A 26,591-nucleotide genomic window follows, 5' to 3' on the forward strand; every position below is an offset into this window, starting at 1 on the left:
AAATTAAGCCCATGAAAACAAAATGGTGCGCAAATTTTAACCCACGGTCCATGTTAAGGTCCATTATTATAGGCCTTGTCTGGTCCATTATTTACAGTAATAGTAACTGAGATAAAATACATAAGGTTTTTAATTTTGCACATAATAATAATCCAGCTATAATTATTGCTGTCTTTCTCTCTTACGTGTCGGACTAATTTACAAGCAATTATAATATTGTTATTATCGTACTGATTCTAGGAGGTTATTATCGTTTATGCTAAGGGAAAACAATATCATGAAAGTTTGATATATAAATAGTAGTTTAACATCGCATAATATATGGGTAAGTACATAATGCGCGTACCTAACTTGCTGGCGAGGCATTCGTGTTTGTACGAGTAATATAGTTAAACAACGATAGTCAACTGTTTACGTAATTTTAACGCGCAAAATGCGTATTAGCTGAAGTAAAACCTTGTTGTAGTTCTAAAATCTAGATCAACAGAGCTGGCTGACTTCAGAGCGGCAAACTAAGATTGTACGATATTTTTAAATATAATTCAACAGTTTAAAAAATATTATTAAACTCTTTTTTGTAATGCCTATTATTAAAATAAATAGTTATTCCAAAGCTCAGTTAAATCAGTTAAAACTACAACAGATTCGCAAAAGAGTACCCTAATAAGAACCCGCGAATATTTACAATTGTCAACGTAATAAAGATAAAGGAAGGCGACTGGATGTGACGTTTGTAAAAAAAAAAAAATAACTAAAACCTTCGTGCGAAGTTTCCAATGGAACAAATAGAAATAATTTTCAAACATTTAGGTAGTTAATTCAACTAACCTAGTTTACTTGCAGCGCGTCCTTGACAAAATACGAAGGTCAGGCAATTTTTCAATGCAGAAACAAGGTATTCAAAATATTGAGGGTAATTGCCGAATTACTTTTAACTACTTAAACTTTTCCTATTAATTTTGTTATCATTTAATGCTATAATTAAATTATGAGATAACTTATATAGACTATCGATATAATATTATATAGAGAAATTTTGTTTGTATGTGGGGGGTAATTTCTTGAACAAATCATACAAAAATATAGCAAAGGCTCTAGATTAGTTGTACTCTATGGTATAAATCATATTTATATCATAGTATTTTCAGTCATTTTAAAATTGTAATTAAATTATTAAATTAATAAATAATTACATTTGCAATGAAAAATGAAACGAAAGCACAGTCAGCTCCTGCAAATCTCATATTTCCAACATTTTTTTACGAAATAAATGTAAGTACTAAATACATTGTACAAAAACGAAATTATTTCCGCCTCAAAAATAAATAAAAAGAAATGGCCTACGTACATACATAAATAACTATATTGAAGTACGGAAACATTTGTACGAAAACCATTTGTCTTAATCTGTCTTGGCATCTTACATTATTCGCCAGAGGTCATACATTATACAAGACCCTCCAGCGAGGGCTTCTCGACGTCACTTAGGTCAAGTATTTTAATTAGAAGTCTTTAGATTTCGGCTTATCGCGACGCTTAACGCGCTGTAACCTTGTTATTTGAATGAACGAATGTCACCTTATAAGTATAATTTGATATAATTATGCACACTAATTAATTATGGAGCCGAGATGGCCCAGTGGTAAGAACGTGTTTCGTAGTTTTTCGCGCTTTAAAAGACTATAGTAATAAGCGAGAATTTTAAGTTGTTAGCAATATTTTAATGATTGTATTTAATAATATATGTAATTGATCGACGGAAGAGAATAACTACAGAGTTTCGGTAGAATAGTTTAAAATTAATTTAATCGAATAAACTGACGACTCAAAAATGCTTAAATAAATTATAATTTGATTTGAGTCGATTTAATTAAAATGAATAATTAATTATTTTTTTTTAATTTTCGAAAATTTTACACTGTTCGTCCAAGCCAGTATCGTGTCTGAAGAGACATGTTGACTAGAATATTCACTATGGGTAGAGCATTCTGCCATTTTATATAAGATAGTGCTAGTACTGATCAGTCTCCTTACCATCGTGTATATATAGTTAGTATATATACATATATTATATATAGTCGTTATACTAGGTTAAGTGAACCATCGCGTCAAATAAAAAATAATTGTCAAACGTACCATCGCTACTGACAGGTTAAATGTCACTCATTTTTATTCAAAAATAGAACACAATTGTGATTGCATATCGATTTAAGTTGTCACTATAAATAGCTTTGAAGTGAAGGGTGAGATTGAAGTGAGGTTGATTTGCGTTCTATAATTTTACGGGAGCGAAGTACAAGATAGTTGAATGTTTAATCAAAACCAAACAAATAAATACATACTCTAATAAACAAACATAATTATTTCCTAAATAAAAAATATATAATTTTTTTTCTTTTTAAATGGACTTTTGAATGAAAGGTAAACTGCGGTTTACGATTTATGTCGTATTAAAAAAAAATACTTACTAGATCTCGTTCAAACCAATATTCGGTGGAAGTTTGCATGATAATGTACATCACATTTTTTTTTCATTCTCTTATTTTAGAAGTTACAGGGCACACCCCTATTATTGTTTGTTTGTTCTATTTTTGTGTGAAAATCTTAATACAGTTCACAGAATACATCTACTTACTAAATTTCAACAATATAGGTTTTATAGTTTCGGAAAAGTAGCCGTAACATACGGACGGACAGACAGACAGACATGACAAATCAGGAAAACCACGAAAGAAATACATTTCATGCTCAAACAGCTCTGAAACATTGAATTATAGTGTCTGAATTCAATAAAAAAAATAAAATTAATGAAAGCATATATTTATTAAATTAATATAAGCATTATTTTTAGGTGTAGTTTGGCGGACGAGCATTTGGGCCACCTGATGGTATGTTTTCACCACCGCCCATAGACAATGGCGCTGTAAGACATATTAACCACAACACACTTTGCCAATGCACCACCAAGCTTGGGAACTAAGATATGTCCCTTGTACCTATAGTTACACTAGCTCACTCACCCTTCAAACTAAAACACAACAATACTGAGTATTGTTGTTTGACGGTAGAATATCTGATGAGCGGGTGGTACGTACCCAAATGGACAAAGCCCTACCACCAAGTAAACATATAAATTTGTTTTCTCATTATTATAATAATATCTAGCGACAAAGTGTGAATATAGTATAAGTAAAGCACACAAAATAGAGTAGACATCGACGGAACTACATACGGCATGACGGTCCCACGGCATACGAGTCGATTCTCAATTCGCGCCAATAGATGTATCGCATAAAAGATAGACAAATAAATTTCATAAAGATACGTATATTCGTTTAAATTTAAATTACAATGTACAAAATGAAAATCAGATAACGTCTATTAGAGATAAGCTATTGAACATAAGAATTGATAACATTAAGTGCTTAAATAAATACAAATATGAATTAAAAATAGTTACTGTATAAATCTTGACCGCGTGGGATGGTGGCAAGAATGCTAACAGCATTTCCCCGTTGAATCGCAATTCCGATCCTCTGGGCTAAAAACGAACCAGCCCTCCTGTCACCAGTGGAGGCAATAAGGCGAGTTGTTATACTTTCGATGAAGCTTTTTGCACCACTACACCAAGGGTCAAGTGTTTCGACAGCAAATGAAACAAAAAAGTAATTTAACATAAGCTATTTAGTTGCATAATAAATTAACTATATTACACCAAGCTGTTATATCATCACTAAACAACAGTATGCCTCGTATGACTTGCACAGAATTACTCGTATAACTTCACCAACGCTTTACCGTGAATTTCTACTTTTCATTCGATTTCAACTGTCAAAATTCCCGCTCGTACTCGCAATATACTGGAAACAACCAATCACGCTGTCAATTTTTAATGCCAGTCGGTGTTCGATGCTCGTTAACGGCGATGTTAAAAAGTCAAACTCACAAATTGTGATTCCGATTTCTGTCACTAGACAGCGCACTGTAAACGTCAACGCTATCGAATAACGGCCGTTTTCAATAAACTATCTATCCCTTGTTTCAGTAACTAAAGATAACCAAATCTATCCTTCTGCCTTTACTTTGTTTTCAATTACCTATCGACGGTTAGCATTTCCTATCGAAACTAGCTATCTGTCATCGGGAGGACAGATAGCTTACTAGAGATAGGAACGATTATACGATTCGTGCTTACCTACGTTTCTATATACGTTTGAAGTTACTCTCGGATAGACGAAGCTATCTCTAGTAACGTCAATCGTTTATCCGTCAAATTCGGCCGATCGACTTGAAATTTTTAAATATAATTGCTCTAATTTCTATTAATGATGGAATATTTTAGCAGTGATATGGAATTATTACAAATTATTAATGATTGTGATACGGACAGTGACAGTGATTCCAATATTGTGCGATCACAAAAGAAGTATAAGCCACGAATAATTACTCAATCTCTCAATTACTCAATCGGAACAAAGATATAATGAAGCTCATATAAAAACCAGGAATACAATAGAGCGGTAATGTTAACTAAATAATATCAGAGCTTAAGAAAGGTTGTTGAATATCATATGTACATATGTAATATTCATTTAGGTAACTTTGCAGATGCATTGGTGTTTGAAAGAGAAGATTCCCTATTCTAGCATTAAAATGCCGACTCAAAATTCAAAATTTGCAAGCAGTTATTATAGCTACTGCTGTGCTACATAATATTGCGAGGAAAATGAATTTACAAGAATTAGAACCAGAAATATCAATTGCAATTATACCAGAAGAAAATAATTTTGTTATTGATAACCATTTACCATCAGAATTTTCTTCTTCACGACAATCACTAATAAATTATTACTTTGCCAACACATGATTATACACATAAATATTAAATTTATTAGCGTTTTATTTATTTTTTTAATTATATAGGCATTTTACACTTATCAACAATGAAAGTCCTTCTTTTAAACGGTAAAACTATTTATTTAAATCATTTTTTAATTTTAAATTTTCTATTTTTGCGTTCTCTAACTCCACCTTAAGCTTAAGCAATTAAGATTTCTTTTTCCTCTAGTTCTAATTCAACTTTTTTCTTTTTAACTATTAGATATTCAGCTAAAGCATTATCTCTATTAATGCGTGCCTTACATTTTTCTTCTTCTAGTTTGAGTTTTTGCTTTGCTGTAAAAAATAAATAAAAATATTAATGATGGCCAACCAATATTTTTATCCGTACCATTAGAGATACATTCGTAAGGGTTAGGCAAGAGAAGTGTAACAAACCAATTTTTAAAAATGATACACGTATGGCTAGTAAATTTTACGAGACTCCAGAGGCAATCACCCCTATATTTGAGGCAAATTTATTGGAATAAAGTATCAGTAACAACTTAATACTAGTAATGTAACCACCAATTACCTACAGAACCACTTCCACTATTTAAAAAAAAGTTTTTGATTTTTGGGGAAGATGTCTCAACACAGGTTGTGTTTCAAAATTATGTATTTAAAATCATCGTCTGATCTCTGGTCATAGGTGCTGCCTTTGTTGACCAAAAAAGTTGGTTGGTATATCAATGATGTGATGAGATGAATGCAATGCAAAAATGTACTATTAAACATCAATATATTTCGTATATACTTACATGAGCCATTTTGTATCACTTATAAAGAAGCAAACATAAATTAATAACCGAAAACCAAAATTTAAACTTCAAACTGAAAAGACGTTTCGTTTTGTTATTGACATTACCGTGACTTTGTCAAAAAGAATGGAAAATCACACAAAACAAATACCTATTTATATATTGATATCTTTTTTTTATTCAAATTAATTTATTAATCAATTTGATATATGTATTGAATTAAAAACAAATAAATGAAAAAAAAAGTTTTGAGCGTGACATTGTTTCGTGGTTATCGTAAAACGAAACGTTCGAAGAAGCTAAGATAGGTGAGAGGGAAAAGTAATCTATCGTTGGTCGAAGATAAATGACACTTATCCTTGATTGTGAAACGCATATTAACGATAGATAAGTTCTAACTGTCAATCGGGGATAGCGATCTATCTGTAATCTTAGATAGGTTATTGAAAACGGACGTAAGTAAATAAATCCGCCTAACCGATACCGAAACATTTTATATGAACAAATTCGAAATGAAAAAGTGATATTCGACATTTCGAATAAAATTTTCATTTTGGTTAATTTGTCCTGCATGTGTCTAATTTAAACCTTAATTATGCCAAATGTGTATCCACGAACTCGTATTAAAACAGAATAAAGGAAAGCTCCAAGCCTTCTCCTCAAAGGTAGAGAACATTTAGCCCAGCAGTGAGATTTATAACGTTTAATTTATCTGACCTTACATTTTCATGACTTTATAAATACGAATTTCAATCTAAGACAACTGGTATTAAGTATGTCTTCTTTATGCCGATTAAATTAATATATTATATATAATAATAATAAATTATAAAGCTTTATTTATTCCATACATGCCTACATAGTTATGTTGCGCAGTACACCGTTACTGCCAACTAAGGAATCTCTAACCAAACCAAACCTTCCATGAGTTTCCAATAACTTGCTGATTCCTTAAATTTAACATTGTATAGTTTTAAGCGTAACAAATCATTACATGATTGGCATCCAATTCTGTCACATGTATTCATTTTATAATCAAGTTTTAATTTCTTTTTAAAATTCAATTTATTTTTAAAATATAATTTTTTAATAAATTTTAAAAATTTTTAAAAAGTTAAATTGAAGCTCCCGAAACTTGACTACATTATAAATAATAACAGTAATTAACAAATAGATCTCTAGTGGTAAAATTAATTAATGGACATTAAAATTATTATCAAATATTGAAATTAATTATGAACCATTAAATTCAACGATTGAACACTAAAATCAATTTTATTATTATTTAAATATTAAAGTTAATGAATAAATTGTATATTTTCCATGTATTTGTTGGTATTATTAATATCAACTAACGAATATGAGATATTAAATATTAAAATAAATTAGTTAGTTGTAATTTTTCCATGTATGGACCCCCTTCGGGTATAAGCCTCCTCCAAAGAATGCCAAACGCATCTTTTGCTGTCTCCATCCAGTTTCTGCCTTCAACTGACACTAATTCATCTTGCCACCTTGTGCATGGTCGCCCTCTGATTCTTCTTCCTTTTGGTCCTTTCCATTTTGTTATTGTAAATGTCCATCTTTTGAATATGTATCTTGCTAGATAGCCAGCCCATTTCCATTTTAGTGTTATAGTAAAGAGTAAGGCATCAGTCACTTTAGTGCTGCTACAAATATCCTCTGCTTTGATTTCTTAAGGTGATATAGTACATATATTATTATTTATAAGATTTTGTTTCACTTTAATCCTTATTTATTATAACGTCTTTTTGTGTTCATTATTGAAATAATTTTATTAATTTTTTTAGAACAATAAAAGTATTGTCATCAAATCATAAACATATCCGCAATTTTAATCACAATATTGAAAGAAAATATGCATATATATATATATATATATATGTATGTATATTTGTATTGGATCTTACGCTCACTATCCACAATAACAGATAGTACTTACTAGTATGTATAATGTCAAGTGCAATGATAATTAAATGCTTAGTTTCACAAATTGCATTACCCAAAGCTCCAAGTGACGTAAACTATAAGCCTTTGAATACAATAGTTTGATGTGAACGTTAGTGTATAGCGTTGAATATAGTACTCAGTCATTGGCCTGGCTCTGGTATATATACTGAAAAACTTTGAAATACTTTCTGTAATTTAGTCTAAAATAATCAATCTATATTAAAAAGCGAGACGTTTATTTGTAATGCCTAACTTAATTGATATTTGAGTAGCTGCGCTTAACAGTTAAACCCGGTTTAAATTTGAACTTTTGATATTACATGTGTGAATTGCATTTTCTTGTACAAATATAGTCAAAGCAGTAGACTGGCATAGCTTCCGATTTCAAACAGATATCTATCGGTCTCATACTGTATATACCGTGTTATTTTACCTCGTTGGTCTAGTGGCGAGATATGAGGCCACATATTACACTAGATACTGTGCCTCGGAAGCATGTAAAGCCGTTGGCCAGTCCCGTCTGAACTCTTTCCGGTCGAGTTGTATTTGCCGTCCCATCGAATACTTTCATAAATAAGTAAATTGAGAGTACACCTGTCTTTGGGCACATACTTGTGTACTATTTATATTGTCATGCGTGACTGGTGGCATGGCTGGTCTTCCTTGTGTGATTGACCAGTGTTTGGCCGTCGTGATTGAAATCGGTCAAGACGACATAGGGTGCTTTTACATGATTAGATCAAATCAAATCATTTGATTGTATATGGGTGAATCGAATTCAAAGTTAAAAATGAAATATTTTTTGTATTTTACACTATGTTGCCGATAAAAAAAATCTTTTCGTTTCCTTGTTTTTAAGTTAATTAATTACATTAACAGTTTTTATAAAATAATTTCTCTTTATGTTTCTACTATATAAAACGCGAAAAGAAAATGTAGCAAGTGTTTGACACTCGAAATCTCACATCTTTTGTCGCATGTCATCTTTCAAACTTTTTTTTTTTAAATCAGTCACTGCAGCGATGTTTTACTGCGGAAAAAAAAACAATGCTTAGTAATACATTACAAACACATCATCTTCAACACCTTATATGGATAATAGTCCAAGGGTGTATAATCCTAACCATTAATATACATAAATGTTAAAATTTATCAGATGCAAGCTTGATTTTCACTTCTTAAAATTCTAGAAATAGCTGAAGATAATAAAAAAGCGAGCCATTTTAAAGAGTAACAAAGTGCAGAGACCCTACATTAAGAGACCTCGACTCTTTCAGGCGTCGCTGTGGCATTTTAATTACACATCATCTTTTCTATAGCTTTCTCTGAAGTTTTGAAACAGCCAACAATAGCTCATTATAAGATAAAGAACTACTCATGCTTTTTGTTTAAGACTATTTGTTTTTTCATCACGAGTTATCTGGGACCATTTATCAATAGCATGATTATTTTTCTTCTTTCCCTGCGAGAAATGAGAAAAATGCCGATTTTTTTTGTTGAATTTGATTTTTATAATTTTGAAATAAATATTTTTTCATGCTAATTATCTCAGTTCTATTTGGAGATTTACTGACATGGAAATCTGAAAGAGTTATTTGTACTTGTGAATTTCTGAATGATGATATATTCAGGTAAATATTATCGTTGCGTCATTGATCTAGTAAGTGGTTGCGAATGCCGATAGCCTAGCCTAGGTTCAAACTCAGAACTGGAACAAAAAATATAGACTTTTCTGTCGAGAAATTCCAAGACTTCTTCCAAAAAGTTGGCAGTGTTAACACTCGCATGCTTCGAAAATTATATGAAGCCAATAGAACTGCGCCTGACGCGTCTCCGGTGTCGGGTTTCTATCCCATCGGATTATGAGAAGTAGGGAATGTAACTTTGTTTGTGCACATACATAAGCAACATAACATCTTCCTCTGAATGGCCGTGACCGATATCGGTCAAGAATCATCAACTTATATCTAAACATTACATTTTTTTTACACTAGCAGCCCGTAAATGTCCCACTACTGGGATAAAGGCCTCCTCTCCCTTTGAGGAGAAGGTTTGGAGTATATTCCACCACGCTGCTCCAATGCGGGTTGGCGGAATACACATGTGGCAGAATTTCGTTTAAATTAGACACATGCAGGTTTCCTCACGATGTTTTCCTTCACCGCCGAGCACGAGATGAATTATAAACACAAATTAAGCACATGAAATTTCAGTGGTGCCTGCCTGGGTTTGAACCCGAAATCATCGGTTAAGATGCACGCGTTCTAACCACTGGGCCATCTCGGCATCATCATCATCAACCATCAATCTTATAACAAACCCAATATACATAAACATTGATTAAAATTGTTATATGTGTTAATATGGTTTTACAACGTATAGTATATTTCAAGGTACGAAAAATAGAATCAAATCAAAGTCGCTTAAGGTATAATTTAGGCTTCTATTTGTTAAGTTTTTAATTTTTCAACTCTGACTGGTCTTTATGTAAATGATTAAATAGCTAGGCTATAGGCAAAACAATATATGGATATATCTAGAAGAAAACTAAACAACTCAAAATAGATACAAAGAAATACATACAAAAGTAGGGCAAATGCCTCCATTTTTCTTAACACGACACACATGTGTCATGTTCACGTGTCTAGTGGAATAAGCGAAACGAGCCGTGTTTTAATTATAGGTGCACATTGTTAATATATCAAGTACTATCTAAATCTACTATTGCACATGAACCGTCGAATTTCCGGTGGCCTTAGCCCACCAGTGGGAAATTTACAGGTTGTTAATATTGAAAGTGTATGTTGGAATAATATCTGATAAGAGCAACCTGACTGGCATTCACAAAGATCTATCACCGAGTAAAAATTTTATTTAAAAAAAAAAACATTTCTGACTAAATGTGATAAAAATACTCTTAAATAGAACAGATATAAGAACTTATTTTTATTCACAACTAACAACCGGAAAGTAGATAATTCACAATAAACTCTTGTCCTAATTTTAACTGACATGACACAACTAGGGAACGTTCTGTATTTGTCAATAGTCCGTCTCTTTTAACCAATATCATTAAAAATATAAATAACAGTAATGGCCCAATGATTAGAACACGAGAATCTTGTCCGGAAATCACAAGCTTAAACCTGCTTAATGTGTTTTTAAAAATCCAATTATGAAACCTGCATAATTCTACCATCTGTGCATGCACCTACTGACATGCGTGGTGGAAAAGACTCTTAAAGCTTAACAGGCCGTTACTTTACGCAGTTTACAACCAAGTCATAAATTATTCTCTCACTAACCAGTAGCACAATGTATTGCTGTATTTCAGCTCGAATAAGCTAGATTAATGCACACACATTTAGAGTCAATGAAAATGTCATCGGGAATCTATGACTTCTAATGCAGACTATATGTCTTTTAATTTTATTCCTAAATTTTAGGCAAAAGCCTCCTCTCCCTTTTGGAAAGAAGGTTTGAATCTCACCACGCTACTCCAATGCGGATTGGTGGATACACATGGCAGATTCTCATCCACCAAGTGCAGGTTTTCATAACATTCACGTCTTGTAACCACTAAGCGATCACGGCACACAAATATATTAATTTAAAAAAAAAAGTTAGGTTAATTACAATTTGCACAAGAGACATGAAATCATATTTCCTGTATTTCGTGTCACATTAAAGGTACAAGAAATAGTAAATCTTATAGTAGCATTGTTTGTGTGCGGTTGTAACGTGACCTTGCCCATCAGGTGGCCCATTTGCCCTTCACTTTAAGCACGTCAATCTAAGTTCACGTTGCAAAGTAAAATTTTAAATTAAACGAAAATTTCAAACGGTAAACGAAGAACGTTATGACATAAATGATTAAATATCTAGAGAAACATTTCCAAAGAAATCGCACTCGAGTCTTAAATTTTTCAGAAATGAATACTACTTTTTATATATTAAATTTGTTCACATTAAGTATATCTTTGAGAAAAAAAAATGTTAGTGTGAGTTCATTGTCTCAACTTATAAACAAAGCAGGTGTCACGAGGCGCGCGAAATATACTTTCTTCAAGTAGGCTTTTACGTACCCTTTTGAATCGTCTTTTTACACGAACATTTTAAATTTAAAACTCGTAATGCAAATAATTCTGATTATACTATTCGCTTTTACAACCCGCTCTTTATCCTTGTAAACATAGTTATTATCTCTTATGTAATAATCATCGTTACATTCCACATAATTATATTTTATGTAAAACTTAATTGGAATCCATTCCAATGTGAGTCAAAAACATAAAAATAAACAGAAATTGCTTAAAATTCTTAAAAAAGCATAAATCTTATAACAAACCAAATATACATAAAAACTTGTTAAAGTTTAATATCAAACGTGTAAAAACATTTACACAATGAGAGATTTTAAACAATAAACACATTGTATTGTTGTTTGACGAAATTCAAATATTGGCTCGCTTCCAACTGTTCGGTTTTCAATTGATGTCTCACTTATATCAGCCCGCAGCTTCGCTTTGTGTTAGCAAACTGTACAACATTTCACTTGGAGTATTATCATTATAAAACTAACACTATTCTTTATTATAATATTAATCTCTACAAATGTAATTATTGTAAAGGTGGGAACTGCGTCGTTGCTCTAGTTGGGTTTACTATAAGCCTGTAGATATATAGTTTATAGATTCAAATGTGTTGGGCCAATTAAAATTAATAGCTTTATTTAACAGTCATAATAAAATACCGGACCCAGGTTTTGCTACTAATATTTAATTTGTTAATATCGCCGTCATTCGCCATCGTCTCGATGTACCATGAAACAGTTTAAATACGTAATAACAAATATTTTAGAATTCAATACTTAAGAAATTATCAGTAACTGCATTGAGTTTGATTGATAGCAATGTTTACAAACACATGCCTCAGAAAACATCTAAAGTTATTGGTCTCTGGCTGGAACCCTCTACAGTTAGGCGAATACCAAGGAGATGCTGGACTACTATCTCATAATAGCGATCCATAAAAAAAAAATAACTTCTCAAGAAAAATCTGTCCGAATCCATTCAGAGCAGTTTAGAAATCTAAAATCAAACTAAGAACTATAAAGACCAAAAAAAGCGACTGGCACACATAAAAATAAAATTGTAATCCTCTAATTTTGTGAATAAAAACATGTAGGCAAATCAAACTGCCAAAATTCAATCAAATACCAAAACACCAAAGGCTGAACAACTCGTCTATGTAGATTAGAATGTCAAAATAAAAAATAAAAGCTGTCCAATCGGATTTTGTGAGAGAATAGTGTGTGAACATATGTTGTCGTACACACGTGTGTACTATTCCGGGTGTAGTTGGCTAGTTTTCATTTCTTTTAAACAGCAGTGGAGCATCTAATGGACAGACAGCCCCAGAAAGTGATATAAACATTTTTCACGGAAAAAGCAAGGGAACGAATTGTCAAAGGGAAACTTTACTTTAATTCAAAGAAATGCTTATACTTTTTGTTAAGAACATGGTGTATTTTTAATGGAAAAAATGTTACTTTTATAATTTTAAATTAATCTACTATAGAATTTGATGTAGCTAATAAAAAATATTTAATCTCATTCTTATCCTTCGTCAACGAGTTTGCTTGAAAATTTTCCAAAAAAAAAGTTTCTCAATCCTCTTTATAATTTTTTAACATATAACAAGAAGAAATACGTTCTAAATGAAATACGTTTTGAAAAGGATTTTATTTATATACAATATTAAAAATCATCTGCTTGAAACAAACTAAATTATATAATAGTGCTGTATGGAAAACTAAATTGGAAATAATATATTATAGGTAGGTGTTTGTAAGTGGTAAAGGTTCTTGGTTTGGTTGCACTTTTTCATTCACACGTAAATCGGCTTTCAAAATCCTAGCATTAAGGCTGATGCAATGCGTCACACTCGACCCGCTGCAGTGCCTCTTGCTATTTCAATAAACGACCTTAAAAATTCTTGAAATAGAGTCCATATTTAATTGCACTTTGTATAATTAAATTACTACGGTGACCCCGCTGAAAAATCCCGTACATATAATTACTGTTTTAAGAGTTGCACTTGTTTTGCTAGCGACTTAATTATCCATTCACGGTGCCTTGAACCGATTTTCTTCGATTTCATCAATTATATACAATAAAAAAAAAAACAAATAATACAAACGATATAAACTGTTAGGAAGGATACACATATATCAAATTAGTACAAAATCAACTATTTTTTTGGGAGACCATAAAGCAGTTTTATCTTTAATATCGCTTAGCATTGAAATTCGTTTGAAATTCAACTAAATATTATTAACTATTGGAATAACCTGCGCAAAGCTCAACCGTGCCATTGTTGTAGGAGTAAACCGATATCTTAACCTAATTCCTTGAAAAAATATTGGCTTAAAATATGTGGTTTTATTGAAATGACCTAGACCAAATAAATATATGTGGTGACTTTAATATTGTTAGATCAAGTATTCGATTTAAAACATTGTTAAATTAATATAATTTTGTAGATTTATAAGCCGATCAATTAGAACAAAGTTTTACATATATAAATATAATAATTGTAATATTAGAAGTACCAAGGAAATTACTTTAAATTTCCTGACCTCTACGAAAACTGCTGATCTGTGTAGTATTTCTGTAAAAACATCAATAAAAATATAATTCAATAACACCTGACCTTAAAACAATGTTTAATAATAGTTTTGAACGTGGTATTTTAACTTGGGAAATGAGTTGGTACAAACTTTTAATTAATCTCAGTACTACCAGTAGCAAAATCAATGAAATTGGCGCTCGAAATTTTTTCCGATTTCATAGTCTTTGTATTTTAGGTACACATATTGTCTTTACAATCGAAAGTACAAGTGTTCTAGGATCTCATTAAATACGGGGTTATACAAGGATCAATCCTTGTGTTTTTTTTCTTCCTCATTTACATAAGTGACTTATCAAACCGAAGTATTAAAATTAGTGTAGCAACACAATATAAATATTTATAATAGCATTATGGATATTCACAATACTGTTAATTATTTCCATCAAAACGTAGATTCAACCCCAATGTGGACTGATTCACACGTAAAAGATCGCCGGTGTCCAGTGGCAATTATTTGTTAAAATTATATTACAATTCGGACACAAACCTTTAACGAGCCACACAAAAACCCCTAAAAAAAATATTTGAGTTCTTTGCGTAAATATTAAGTGACAAATTGTTCAAAAATATTAAGATAAAATATTACAGCAATAATTAAATTAGTCGTACACGAATATAGCGTGAGTGATATTTTCTAATTTAAAATGTTCAAATGTAACTTGAAAGAACACACGACTTTTTTTGTATAATAAACAACATAGTATTATTCTTTACTTAACTTGTTACTAACACGCGATTTTCTTATTGTAAATATCAACTAACTTCAGTAGAAAGTTGTATATTTGAAAGATACAAGACAACAATACAAAGTTATCTAAACCTTTAATAAAATTGGAGTGTCTGTTTGTAATATTGAAATAACCGCTTTTTACTAAATGCATATGTATATGCAGGATACATATACCGAATAAACATTTTTTCATAAACAGGAACACAAAAATACCAAGTACCTATTATTGTGTTCCTGTTTAAAGGGTCAGTGGGCCAGTGTAACTACAGGCACAAGAGACATAACATCATAGTTCTCAAAGTTAATGGCGCATTGGCATTGTAAAAAATGGTTAATATTACTAACAACGCCTATTTCTATGGTGATCACTTAACATCGGCTATCTATTCTATAAAAAAGTCCGTCAGAGCAGGTTACTGTCGCTATTTTATTTTCTACAAAACAGTAACAATGCAAATTATAAAATATTTTGCGTCCCTCTACGCTCATACTCATTCTCATTCGTCTTTTTTCTTAATTTCTATAATTTTTAAAAAAAGGTATTCCTGTTTTTAGATAATACCAGTCAACTAGCCTTTCACACAATACTATAAATCTATTCACTCACGACGGCGCGTCCTCCTCGTTAAGTTAATATCGGCCTATTTTAGTAGATTTGAGTAACGCTCATACACAGTTGGCTACTAGATAACTTAGTGAGCGTGGGATGACTAAGATTTTTCTGTTTTTAACAGCAAAAAAATACAAATGAGATTATATTCGTCTTGCATATTTGCGTAGCTCATTCAAGATTGAATAGATCTATACTACAAAGAGAAAAACATAAGTGTTTGATAATATGTACGTATATAATATAAATAATAATTTGTCTTATAGAAAGTAAGACCACCTCTTATGTATAATGTCGTTACAAAAATTTATCCTTTATTTTATTGATTAATTATTGTTAAGGTCAACTTCATTGATTTAACTTTTCGAAGCATTTTTTATTATTTTTATTTGAACACAAAGGTCTCTTTCGTCGAGTTCTTTCGAAAAATGAAATTAATAGCGACGACGTTTCTTTGAGGTTTTTCTTATTTTTCCTTCATTTCTCTTGACTTGTTCTTATCAAACTTATATAATAATATTTAAATCGATCAATAATAATCAGAGAATATAGACATTTTATTTAATATAAAAATTAACTGATGTTATAGCTAAGAATAGCTGAAATTCAACTTTAGATTTAAATACTGAGATAGTCCTGATCATTTTTTGTTAATAAAATCATAGCTTGAATGTTAGTTGTGTTAATATTGGACCTGCACCTGATCTTTCCCCTGATCTAGAGGATCTAGAGAGATACTAGAACACACGCTTTACATGGTTCGTCTTAACCAAAATAAGGTCATATGGACAATATTTATTTATTGTACAGATCAGTGTGAACTATCTTACCTTGCATACTCTTATTAATGTATCGCAATCATTACATATATATATGAATTGTTTTAGATACAAAATAAACAACCCTCCAACCAATATCGGGTCCAAACACAAATGACACTAGCTCCGATAAAAAGTAAAAAATCGAATTAAATTACAAATTATAAATAATTTATAAGAAATGTGATTATAAAAATAGGGTTCACAAAAAATATTATCTCAAACATAATAATATAAATATTATAAAGTATTGAGTATTTTCGTGCTTTCACTTCTTTTACATAAATATCTTTTTTTTAAGTATAATAATAAAACGCAAAAACACTTTAAAAAATTACCGCTTCAGTGTTCTTGTTTTAAATGTAAATAAACTTGCACGAAACACTTTAACACGACTTGTTGAATATACCATCAACACATAATTAGCTTTATAAAATACTTCTCGACCATAAACTAAGAAATTAAATGTCAACTATTAATTATTACCTTAGCAAATTAAATATTACAAAGTGTACGATATTTATGAATGACTTTGTGATATTTTTAAATGTATCACATAATACTAATCACTTTCATAGTTCTATTTAATCATTTATCATTAGTACCATTAGTTACAATATATATAACTTGAGAAAAAATTAACCAATTATTTCTAAAAGGCCCAGTGCTTAGAATATGTAAAGAAGATAGCGGATTTTAGTTTAAGCAAGCTTTGCTAAGTTTAGATGATTTAATTCGTGTTTATAGATAAAATTCATGTCATGTTCGGTATAACACATACCTGAGTGAGGAGACCTGCACATGTTGGACAAATTTTAGCTACACGAGAATACATCAACCCGCATTGGACTAGCATGGTGTAGTATGCTAAAAATTCCTCTATAGCATATAAAACTATGCAAGAAATGGACATTTTAAGACTGAAACTTTACCTCACAGTAAAGGAAACCTTTGATCGATATATTTATTACTTGTATCTATGGTGTCTCGACGTTACTTACATTTATTAGCCAAATAAATAAACTGAAAACCGCAATGGACCGCTTAAGATGAAACAGATAAATTTAAGACAAAGCCACTAAAAGAATGTCCAGTGAAAATGGATACGAATGTGTTTTTGGAACCTTAGCGAAATAAAACTCGTGATTCGTCCCTTCAGTCTGTATACGATGTGGTTGTTTACTTTCGTTGTATAATAATAAACCCGCATCTGAAGTTGCGGGTCGACCTGTGAATTACTTCAGGTACGTTTGTACTAGTTCATTTTGTTTTTATTAAACTGAGAGATCGTTACTGTAAGATAAAAAAAAAACGAAATATTTATTTATGTTCTATTACTGTAATATAACATTTAAAAAAACTGCCACTTTCCTGTTTTTATTTTTTATTTTCTCAAATATTAAAACGTAATATCCTAAATTAAAAAATCACGCCTAACTTATTTTTAATAAGGAAGCTGAGGAAAAGCTACACCATTTTATAATTCTCAGAAATGGAGCGTATTCCAGATCATTATCATCATAATTATTTACGGCTAAAATTTTCTCGTGATAATTTTCATTGTATGTCATAAAATATTACGATATTAAATTTAAAATTGTCAATTCATTATATATTAAACAAAATAGTTTTTTTTTTTTTTGTATTGACATTTAGTCCTCAAATATACAAATATGAATTAAAAATAATTATTGTATATGTCGTCGATTACGAATAATAATTAGTAATTCAGTCGATTTTGTTGTATCTGTGGAGTGTGAACGCCATGACATAATGAGTCACGTGATCGGAATCGTTTGAAGGGACAACCGTCACATTTTTGAATTCTTTTGAAAGCGGCGATTCGGAAGCTAAATTTTACTATAAAGAGCGATACAGTTCGGACCTTCCAAACGGAACCGCTGGTTCACGAATTTCAGATAGTTATAATATACCTTCTTTTTAATTTGTGATTGCTGATTACCTACATAAAATACAAGAATTGTCATATTGTATCATTGTGATTAATTGCCTGAGACCTACACCATGAACCCTGAACCAGTAGTTCCTACCGATGACGGGCATGCCGCTGATCTATCGCAGTCACCTTCATATATATCATGACTGCGTGGAATGGAGGCAAGAATTCTAACAGCATTTTCCCATTGTATCGCAATTCCGATTATCTGGGCAAGAAACGAATCGGCTCTCCTATCACCAATGGAGGCAATAAGGTTTTATATGATTAAGCTTTTTGCACTGCCACACTTGTTTGGATTACCAAACAAGTCCAAGTATTTCAACAGCAAATGGGGCATAAACATAATTTTGAATAAGACACGAATATCTGGACGTTTGGTCGCTTCAGCTATTTCCGCAGCGTAACGTCAATGACAGGAATACTATAAACATACCTTCAAAATTATAATTTGAGAATAAACATTTGATATGCTATACTATGATCGTTATAGTTATTATAAGATTATCATATTTTTTTTGTTGTGATAGTATTTATAAAAATAAGCATTAAAGGAGTGCGCTTGTGATACGCGATACGAATCATTTTCATAAAATTTTACCGTAGATGTTATATGATACATTATACGCGCTAGCAAGCGTAAATATAGTATATGATGAAAACAATTAATTTATTTTTTGCAGCGCATCCCTAGCCGTGGCGGCGCGGTGATGTCGGCATGGAGGTGGTCGCGCTGGTGGTGTGTGCGTTGGTGGTGAGCGCCGCGCCCAACGCGACCCACCGCCGCGACGCGCACGAGCCCGTCGCGTTAGAGGAGGACGAAGACCACACACTCGACTACTATGATGAGAACAAAATCAATATATCTGGTAAGTCAATCTCTGTATATATTATTAACGGCACACAATACAATGTACCAGGAAATTGTCTCTTATGATTGTTCTCGACGATAGAAGAACTACGTACTTCTAAAAAAGGCTACATAAATATTTAATATCACCGATAGAACCTTAAAGTATGTTTGAAATAGTTCCGATGAGACAATTTACTTAAATATAATATCTAGACATCTATGCCTAAACAATCAGTCGCTATTTTCATAAATTCCTAATTCAATTGTTAAAATATATATATTTGCTTTATTAAAATGACGTCAGTTCTATTAATATAACATATACTCTGTGGCAACAGTCAAATTATACTATACCACATTTAAAATAAAACGAATGTGTCTGAAGTTAATAAATCTTATTGTGCAAAATGAACGGTTCTATAATTTTGCAATCTATCTTCGAAGGATCGACAATCCAACACGGACCAGAGATAAATAAATTAATATTACTTCAGCAAACTACTAAATTCTGCGTCACTACTGTAAATTTCTTGACATAGCATCTAATGATTTATATTTGTACGACTTGGGATTTGAACTTCTGACCTCAAGATTTGTAGCCTTCTAAGCAACTAGAAACTAAACTAAGCAGTTATATGTCACTTTGCTAACATAACGAGAAAAATCCCACTGATAGGTTAATAAAGAAAGTTAATATACAAATGTAACAAGTTCAACTTGTCTATTTGCGGTAACAGAAGATATTTTTTTGTCATTTGATCAAAAATTTATATCGTTAAGGTGCTGAATCTTTGAAACAAATTTTAACTTCTATAAGATTTTTCAAAGCGACTAACTTTTATCGTCAATGCCTTATAAAAAGAATGAAGCAAGACGTTTAATCCGATAGTTTAGTTCGTATAAATCCAGCTTAAAGTGAGTGGAAAAAGTAGGTTGCGGCCTGGTCCCCTCGTGTGGAGTACGTTTAAAGTCTCTCGTTACTCGGTTAAAGAGGCCTTGAAATTACTGCATTACACTTAGAAATAAAACCGAAATTTTAATTAGGAAAATTTTAACAGTAGTTTGTAATATTTGAAGTTTCACGAATCCAATTTTAATTTCTTCTCAAAGTGCATTTTACATCGAGTTGAAAACTTTTCAACGTGATCTTTGATCTTAATGGAAACTGGCTTACATTATTAGAGCAAACTGTTAAGTTAAATTAAATACCTTTTACCATTGAAACTCAAAACTAGTTACGAAGGTGAAGTCGAATTGATTCTCAATAAATATGGCTCGATTGTGGACAGTTTGGAAGATGCCATCCAGACCGTCTGAGGATTCCAGAATCCCACGGAGACCAATAACACCAAGCAAGCCATCTGGCACAAATTCCGAAATAAGTTATATATTGTCCCCAATTTGGTGTTGCCTGGTAATAAAAACATGCAGACACATTAAAAGAACGCAAATCAAATAAAATACATGATACAACAAAGGCTCGAGTAACATGTCTGTATAATAAATTAACAAAATATACAAACGACGATACCAAGCGACAAAAAAATAGGTGGATTAAGGGACACCTGGATGGAATGAGGATACTTTCGCTATGTAGTATGTATTAATTAACAGACGCAATTATGTATATTCACAGTAGCATTGATCACTTTGATAAAATCAGTGATAATCATTGTATGTGCACAAGAAGTAAGGATAAGCTTAGAACGCCAAGTTTCCGACTCCGCAAAGTCAATAAATCCTTCTTGGGCCAAGGTATCCGTTTCTGTAATAAAATTCCGCAGACATTTTTAACTTTGCCGTTTCATAGATTCAAGTCATTTGTAAAAAAATACATTGGTAAAGAAGGCATATTATTCGATACAAGATTATTATTGATGATAAAAACAGCGTGGAGTTAATGCTTGTTGACTTCCAGGCAGGAGACATAACATATATACATAATTGTATTTAACTAACATGAATGTAAGATGTTGAAAAATAGTAACTACGGAGTTTCTTACCGGTTCTTCTCGGTAGAATCTACATTTCGAACCGCTGGTGGTAGCTTTACTTAATATAGATTGTTCAATGACGATTCAAAAGTGCTTGTAAAAGCCTACTTGAATAAAGTATATTTTAATTTGATTTGATTTTAATGAAATAAATTAACAACGTTTGTGAATAATTAAATGATAAGAAATAAAATTGTTATTAAAAATCCTTTATATATTAAAGCAATAAAAAATGTTTCAATAACGTTATATAAAACCGTATATAATAGAAAGAAAGATGGAGGGGGTAAAGGTGCCTAAAGCTGGTATAAAGCTATTTTCCTTACGTGACGATTTCTGCTGATCCACTCTACTGTAAGCCGCCTAAAAGAACTTCTGTCCAATAAAATAACGAATAAAAAACTACAATCTTGTTGATACATTTCATTTCTTTAACACCTACATACGAATATAAATATATGATTTTACCTTGTTTATTCAATGTTTTTTTTAATATATTTATGCACACATTAAAAATAAATTATGCTTAGAATAAATAATAATAATATGTGCAAGAGCGTAAAAAGGCGGCCTTATCGATTTTAGTGATCTTTTCCTCTTTCAACGTAACTAGCTTATTTAACATAAAGTAAGCTTATTTGTTAAACTTAATATTATGTAATCAAAAATCACAATAAGAGTAAATCCGTTCTTCTCAATAGAATCTACATTCCGAAAGGTTGTAGGTTAACATTTTAGTTAACACTATACTGTACATGACGATTCGAGGACGAAAAATCAGGGAGAATGTCAACACATTCAACATATAATACCTGAGAAATTTCACAGAATGAAAAGCAATAGTTTAAATTTTCAAACCAGATGAGCAGTTTTATTTGAAATAAAAACTTCAATCAATTCGAAACATGGAACAATTAGTTCGACTAAATCCACGAGCCTAACAATTCTTTTATTTGCATGCATTTGATAAAACTAGGGGCAGTTTGGTAGTTGTGCAATCAATATGAGCATTTGGCTACCTGCCATCTGGCATACAAGCAGACCTTCAATAACGTCTTATGAAAACCACCAATACCAATTGTGTATGCAATGATATTCAAGCTTTTTGTACGGCATTGTCATAACAAAGCTATCTTAAAACGAATGGGCATGACCAGCCCAGTGGACAGCGGTTAGATCTTAGCAAAAGGTCAGAGAGTAAAATTCTGGCACACATATCTGTGCTATCCGCTTAATACGTTTATAGAACTCACCTGGCATGAAATCACCTGGCATTTCGAAATAAATTATTGAATACTTTTATGTACTTAGGAACAGCGTTTGTATCGATAGCTAGTTTTGAAGAGGCTCACCTTGGTGCCACGCATTTGTAATTAATTCTACCGAAAAACATATGTGCTGTGCTATGCCTAGTTTCCACGGTTAATGACCCACTTGAATTACACCCACCAGGTAAATAAGACCTATGATCCCACGATTATCACATTACACTGCATATATCAAGTAGATTATTAATACTTTTTACAGCGCTATTGTCTATAAACGAAGGCGACCACTTACTGTCAGGTAGCCTTTATGCTCGACTGCCAATCGAAAACAACTAAAAAAAGCCTTTTCAGAAGAAAACTCCTTTGTCCCGTACAACCACTTGTCTCTTCATGAATTTTATTTTCATGTGATGGATATATTGGACGATTTTTTTTTGCAAATCAATTTACATCGGGTCTTTTTTTACATACTTTAAGCTGGCGACCTTCAATTTAGATTTATGTAACACTCTCCAATAAAACGTTCCATTTTTAAACGTTTTATGTAAGGGTTTTATTTCTTTAATAATACATACGAGAACATAAATGTTATAAATATTCATTATTATTTTTAATCAATGTTACTCTTTTAATGAACGTTAAGCGTCACTGCTTCTTCCTCCTGGCTCATAACATGGAATTATATAATACATTGGAATTAAATTATAGTCTAAATTCAAATTCTTTCTCTATTAATGGGCTATATGACGCTTTTTTTTTTAATAAGACTGGTTGGATGTCTATTTTATGTAGTTATTTAGCGTTACCAAACAAACAAACGATCTCCTCTGATTTATAATAATAATATTTTTTATTTATTTATGATAGTGCCAGCGACTTTGTGCACGTGTCGGATTGTATCCTATACCATAACTAACCTGTATCTTTTTTTTATTTTCGAGAAAAAGTTAATTTATATAAAAATATATAAAATAAATACTATTTATAAAATATTAAATACAGAATTTATTTTTTAACTTTGCCAATGAAAAAGTAAGACTATTAACATAATTACATATATATAATTAAAAACTAGAATATGGCCCGATAATGTACTATACAAGATTAATTGGTTTGATAATTTTTAATACAAAATACATAAATTTAAAATTATATAATAATTTGAAACATTAATGATAGTAACAATAAAGATCTGTGTCGATTTCTCTATTAGAAAAATAAGTCTGCATTCGGAACTTGTAGTACCTTAGATTTATTAATTGTTGTTAAATAACGATTCAGAAACGGTTATAAGAGTCTAGCCTTGATTTAAGCATGTTTTGATGTCGTAATTGATCCTACAATTTATATTTCACTGCGCTGAATTTTAGTAACATCTAGTTCGAAACTGCTTCTTTGAACCTTATTTTTTCAGTAATACGTTCATTATTTTTCTATATATTAGTTTACTTGGTACCTTCCACTGGTCATATATTCTACCGCTAAACAATACATAGTATTCTTGCGTTCCGTTTCGAAAGTTGAGTGAGCCAGTATAACTACAGGCACAAGGGACGTAACATCTTAATTCCCAAAGTTGATGGCGCATTGGTGTTATGAGAAATAATTAGTATTTATTACATTGCCAATGTCCACTTTGCCAGTCCGCCTACGACATTATATATATATACGAAATTGTATTACTATAAAGGCTCTATTTAAGTTTAAATACATGTATAAATCGAAAGATTAACACTCGGTGAAGGCTGGCTTGTATTCAAATGACTATTCCAAAGCTATTCCATATAAAACGATGTTTAGTTGGGCTATTGTCTCATATAACTATAGAGTTTATAACTTAAACGAATGCTCTTCAGATTAAGAAGCCTTCAAAGTTTAAGTACACTCAAATCGAGTGTTATATTATATTGATACCTAGTGTACTTCTTATATAAAATATAATACGATTAAAATGTTGTGCGTATTATTCAAATTTAAATATTCTTTTATTTTCTTGTGGAATAATTGGGTTTCGAGTTTATTGTTTCTGGCATTTATGTATAATAACTTTATTCAGTTCCTGCCTTTTCATTTTTATAAGAAAGTGAAGAGGTATAAAATAAATGATAATTACTCATTCATTCGCTCTCTGTGCCCTTTCACTCGTATTCTATGAATGTAAAATTAAATATTTAAAACATCCGTCTTTTTAGTAAAGTATCCAACTAACGCTACGTCAATAGCTAATCTAGCTCGTGTTGCGTCAAAAATATGTAAAAAAAATGAAATAGGTACACGTATTAAAAAAAATAGAACTCTTGCAACATTTATTCATAAAACAGGTAAGTGGTCATTGTGGTGATAGTCGCCACCGATGGGTCAACAACTTTGGGAACTAAGATGTTTTAATAATAATAATAATGTTTATTGGACAATATCACATACAATATTCTGATCCCAAAGTAAGTAGCTAAACCACTTGTGCTATGGAAAATCAGTAACACAAACACCCACACCAAACACCAAAGACAACATAGAAAACCCATGGAAACCGGTGTACCAGTGTATTTGATATATTTATTTTGACCACGAAGGTCTTCAATTTATAAATTATGTCCCGTGTTTACACAACAATAATAAGTATGTATTAAAAATGTTTGGCAGTAGTAGAATATGTGATAATCAACGAAGCAATACCGCCAAGTAAAAAAAATATTCATTAAAAAATAGAACAAAATTTGGCCTGCACAAATTTTGAAACTTTGAAATTTGATAATATTATTATATTCGATACCAAGCGACCCTGGCTTCTGCTGAAGTAGAAACTTTAAAGTTTAGCTTAACTACTCTTAACTTGATGTTGCAAACAAAACTTTGACGAAAGGTAACTCTTTATGTTTGCTTTTTTTAGATATAAGCTCAAGCTTGACTAACAATCTTAATTAAGAATATTAAAAATGATATTATATTATAGTTTTATATCCTATGAGAATTGGAGCCAAACTTATTGTCTACATATTTGAGTGAGTGGCAGATATGTTATAGCTGTCAATGTCATTTATCTGTCAATTGTCTAAAAACTTAAAAAAAAAAAGTTATGTAACTTCGTCGAAGAACTACTTATATATTAAATGTATCTTCTTATTACGATTGATATTTAGATAGATTTTATTATAAGTTATGTTTTAATATTCTTTTAATTTACTAAAACTTTTAGCATTAGAGTAATCTTGCTTGTATTCGACTGGCATAAAAAAACTCATACCAATAATTAAAAACTTTATTAATTTGATAAAATCGTTTTTTTATAAAAACAATTTAGTTTTCCGTGTGAACTGTATCATTATTCACATTGTCCTAATCCTGAACAACGATAACAAAATTAATAGGTTACTATAACGCGAGGAAATAAAGCAAACGATTGATAAGCCCTGCCCACACGACACTGGCTTGCCCTGGTTACAAATGGCTTTGGAGATCTCCCTTTGTGGTTTAGACTGATAGCTTTTTTTAATGTTACTAACGCCTTTGGAAATCACGCTTTTACGTTAAAAATTCTTAAATTAAATTGGAAATTGCTTAAAATGTAAATTTTTATTTTTATCTTGTTTAAATGTAAATAATTAGTTCTTAAATTAGATATAACCAATCCAATACATCGTATGTGTTATAGCCGGCAATCCATTAAAGTTATTTTTATTTACTCCTTGAGCATACCTTCCTTCAAATTAACTGAAGTATACCAATAAAATTCTCATCTTAATGAGAAGGTTTAGAGATTATCTACCACGATGCTCTAATGTAGGTTGGTGATATATGGGGGCATAATCACACATGGTCACAATGCACGCCAAGTTCGAGAAGAATTATAAATACACATAAAACTCAGTAACACTAGTCTGGGCTTGGACCCGCAATTGTTGGTTGAGATTTCCAAGTACTAACCACTGGACCATATCAACTCTTAACAGCGATGTATTACTAACATTTATCGGACATAAATACGAAATACAGAACGAATAAATATTTAACATAATATTTAAACTGTGTTTTGCTAACATGGTTTTAAAACAAACAGT

The 26,591-nt window shown here is 31.3% G+C and overlaps 1 protein-coding gene across 3 annotated transcripts in view; it reads left to right on the top strand.

Annotated features, from left to right (window-relative positions):
- Positions 1-26,591, top strand: part of LOC125065193 — a 60,174-nt gene that overhangs the window by 1,555 nt on the left and 32,028 nt on the right. For 2 of the 3 annotated variants that reach the window (XM_047672691.1, XM_047672693.1), the window contains exon 2: positions 19,102-19,287. In XM_047672691.1, the coding sequence (XP_047528647.1) occupies positions 19,137-19,287 (151 nt within the window). In that variant the 5' untranslated portion in view covers positions 19,102-19,136. Of the gene's footprint in view, positions 1-18,787; positions 18,799-19,101; positions 19,288-26,591 lie in introns of those variants that run through there. The other variant, XM_047672692.1, reaches the window with a different exon arrangement.

The sequence above is a fragment of the Vanessa atalanta genome, chromosome 7 (genome assembly GCF_905147765.1).
Source record: "Vanessa atalanta chromosome 7, ilVanAtal1.2, whole genome shotgun sequence".
Classification (NCBI taxonomy): Eukaryota; Metazoa; Arthropoda; class Insecta; order Lepidoptera; family Nymphalidae; genus Vanessa; species Vanessa atalanta.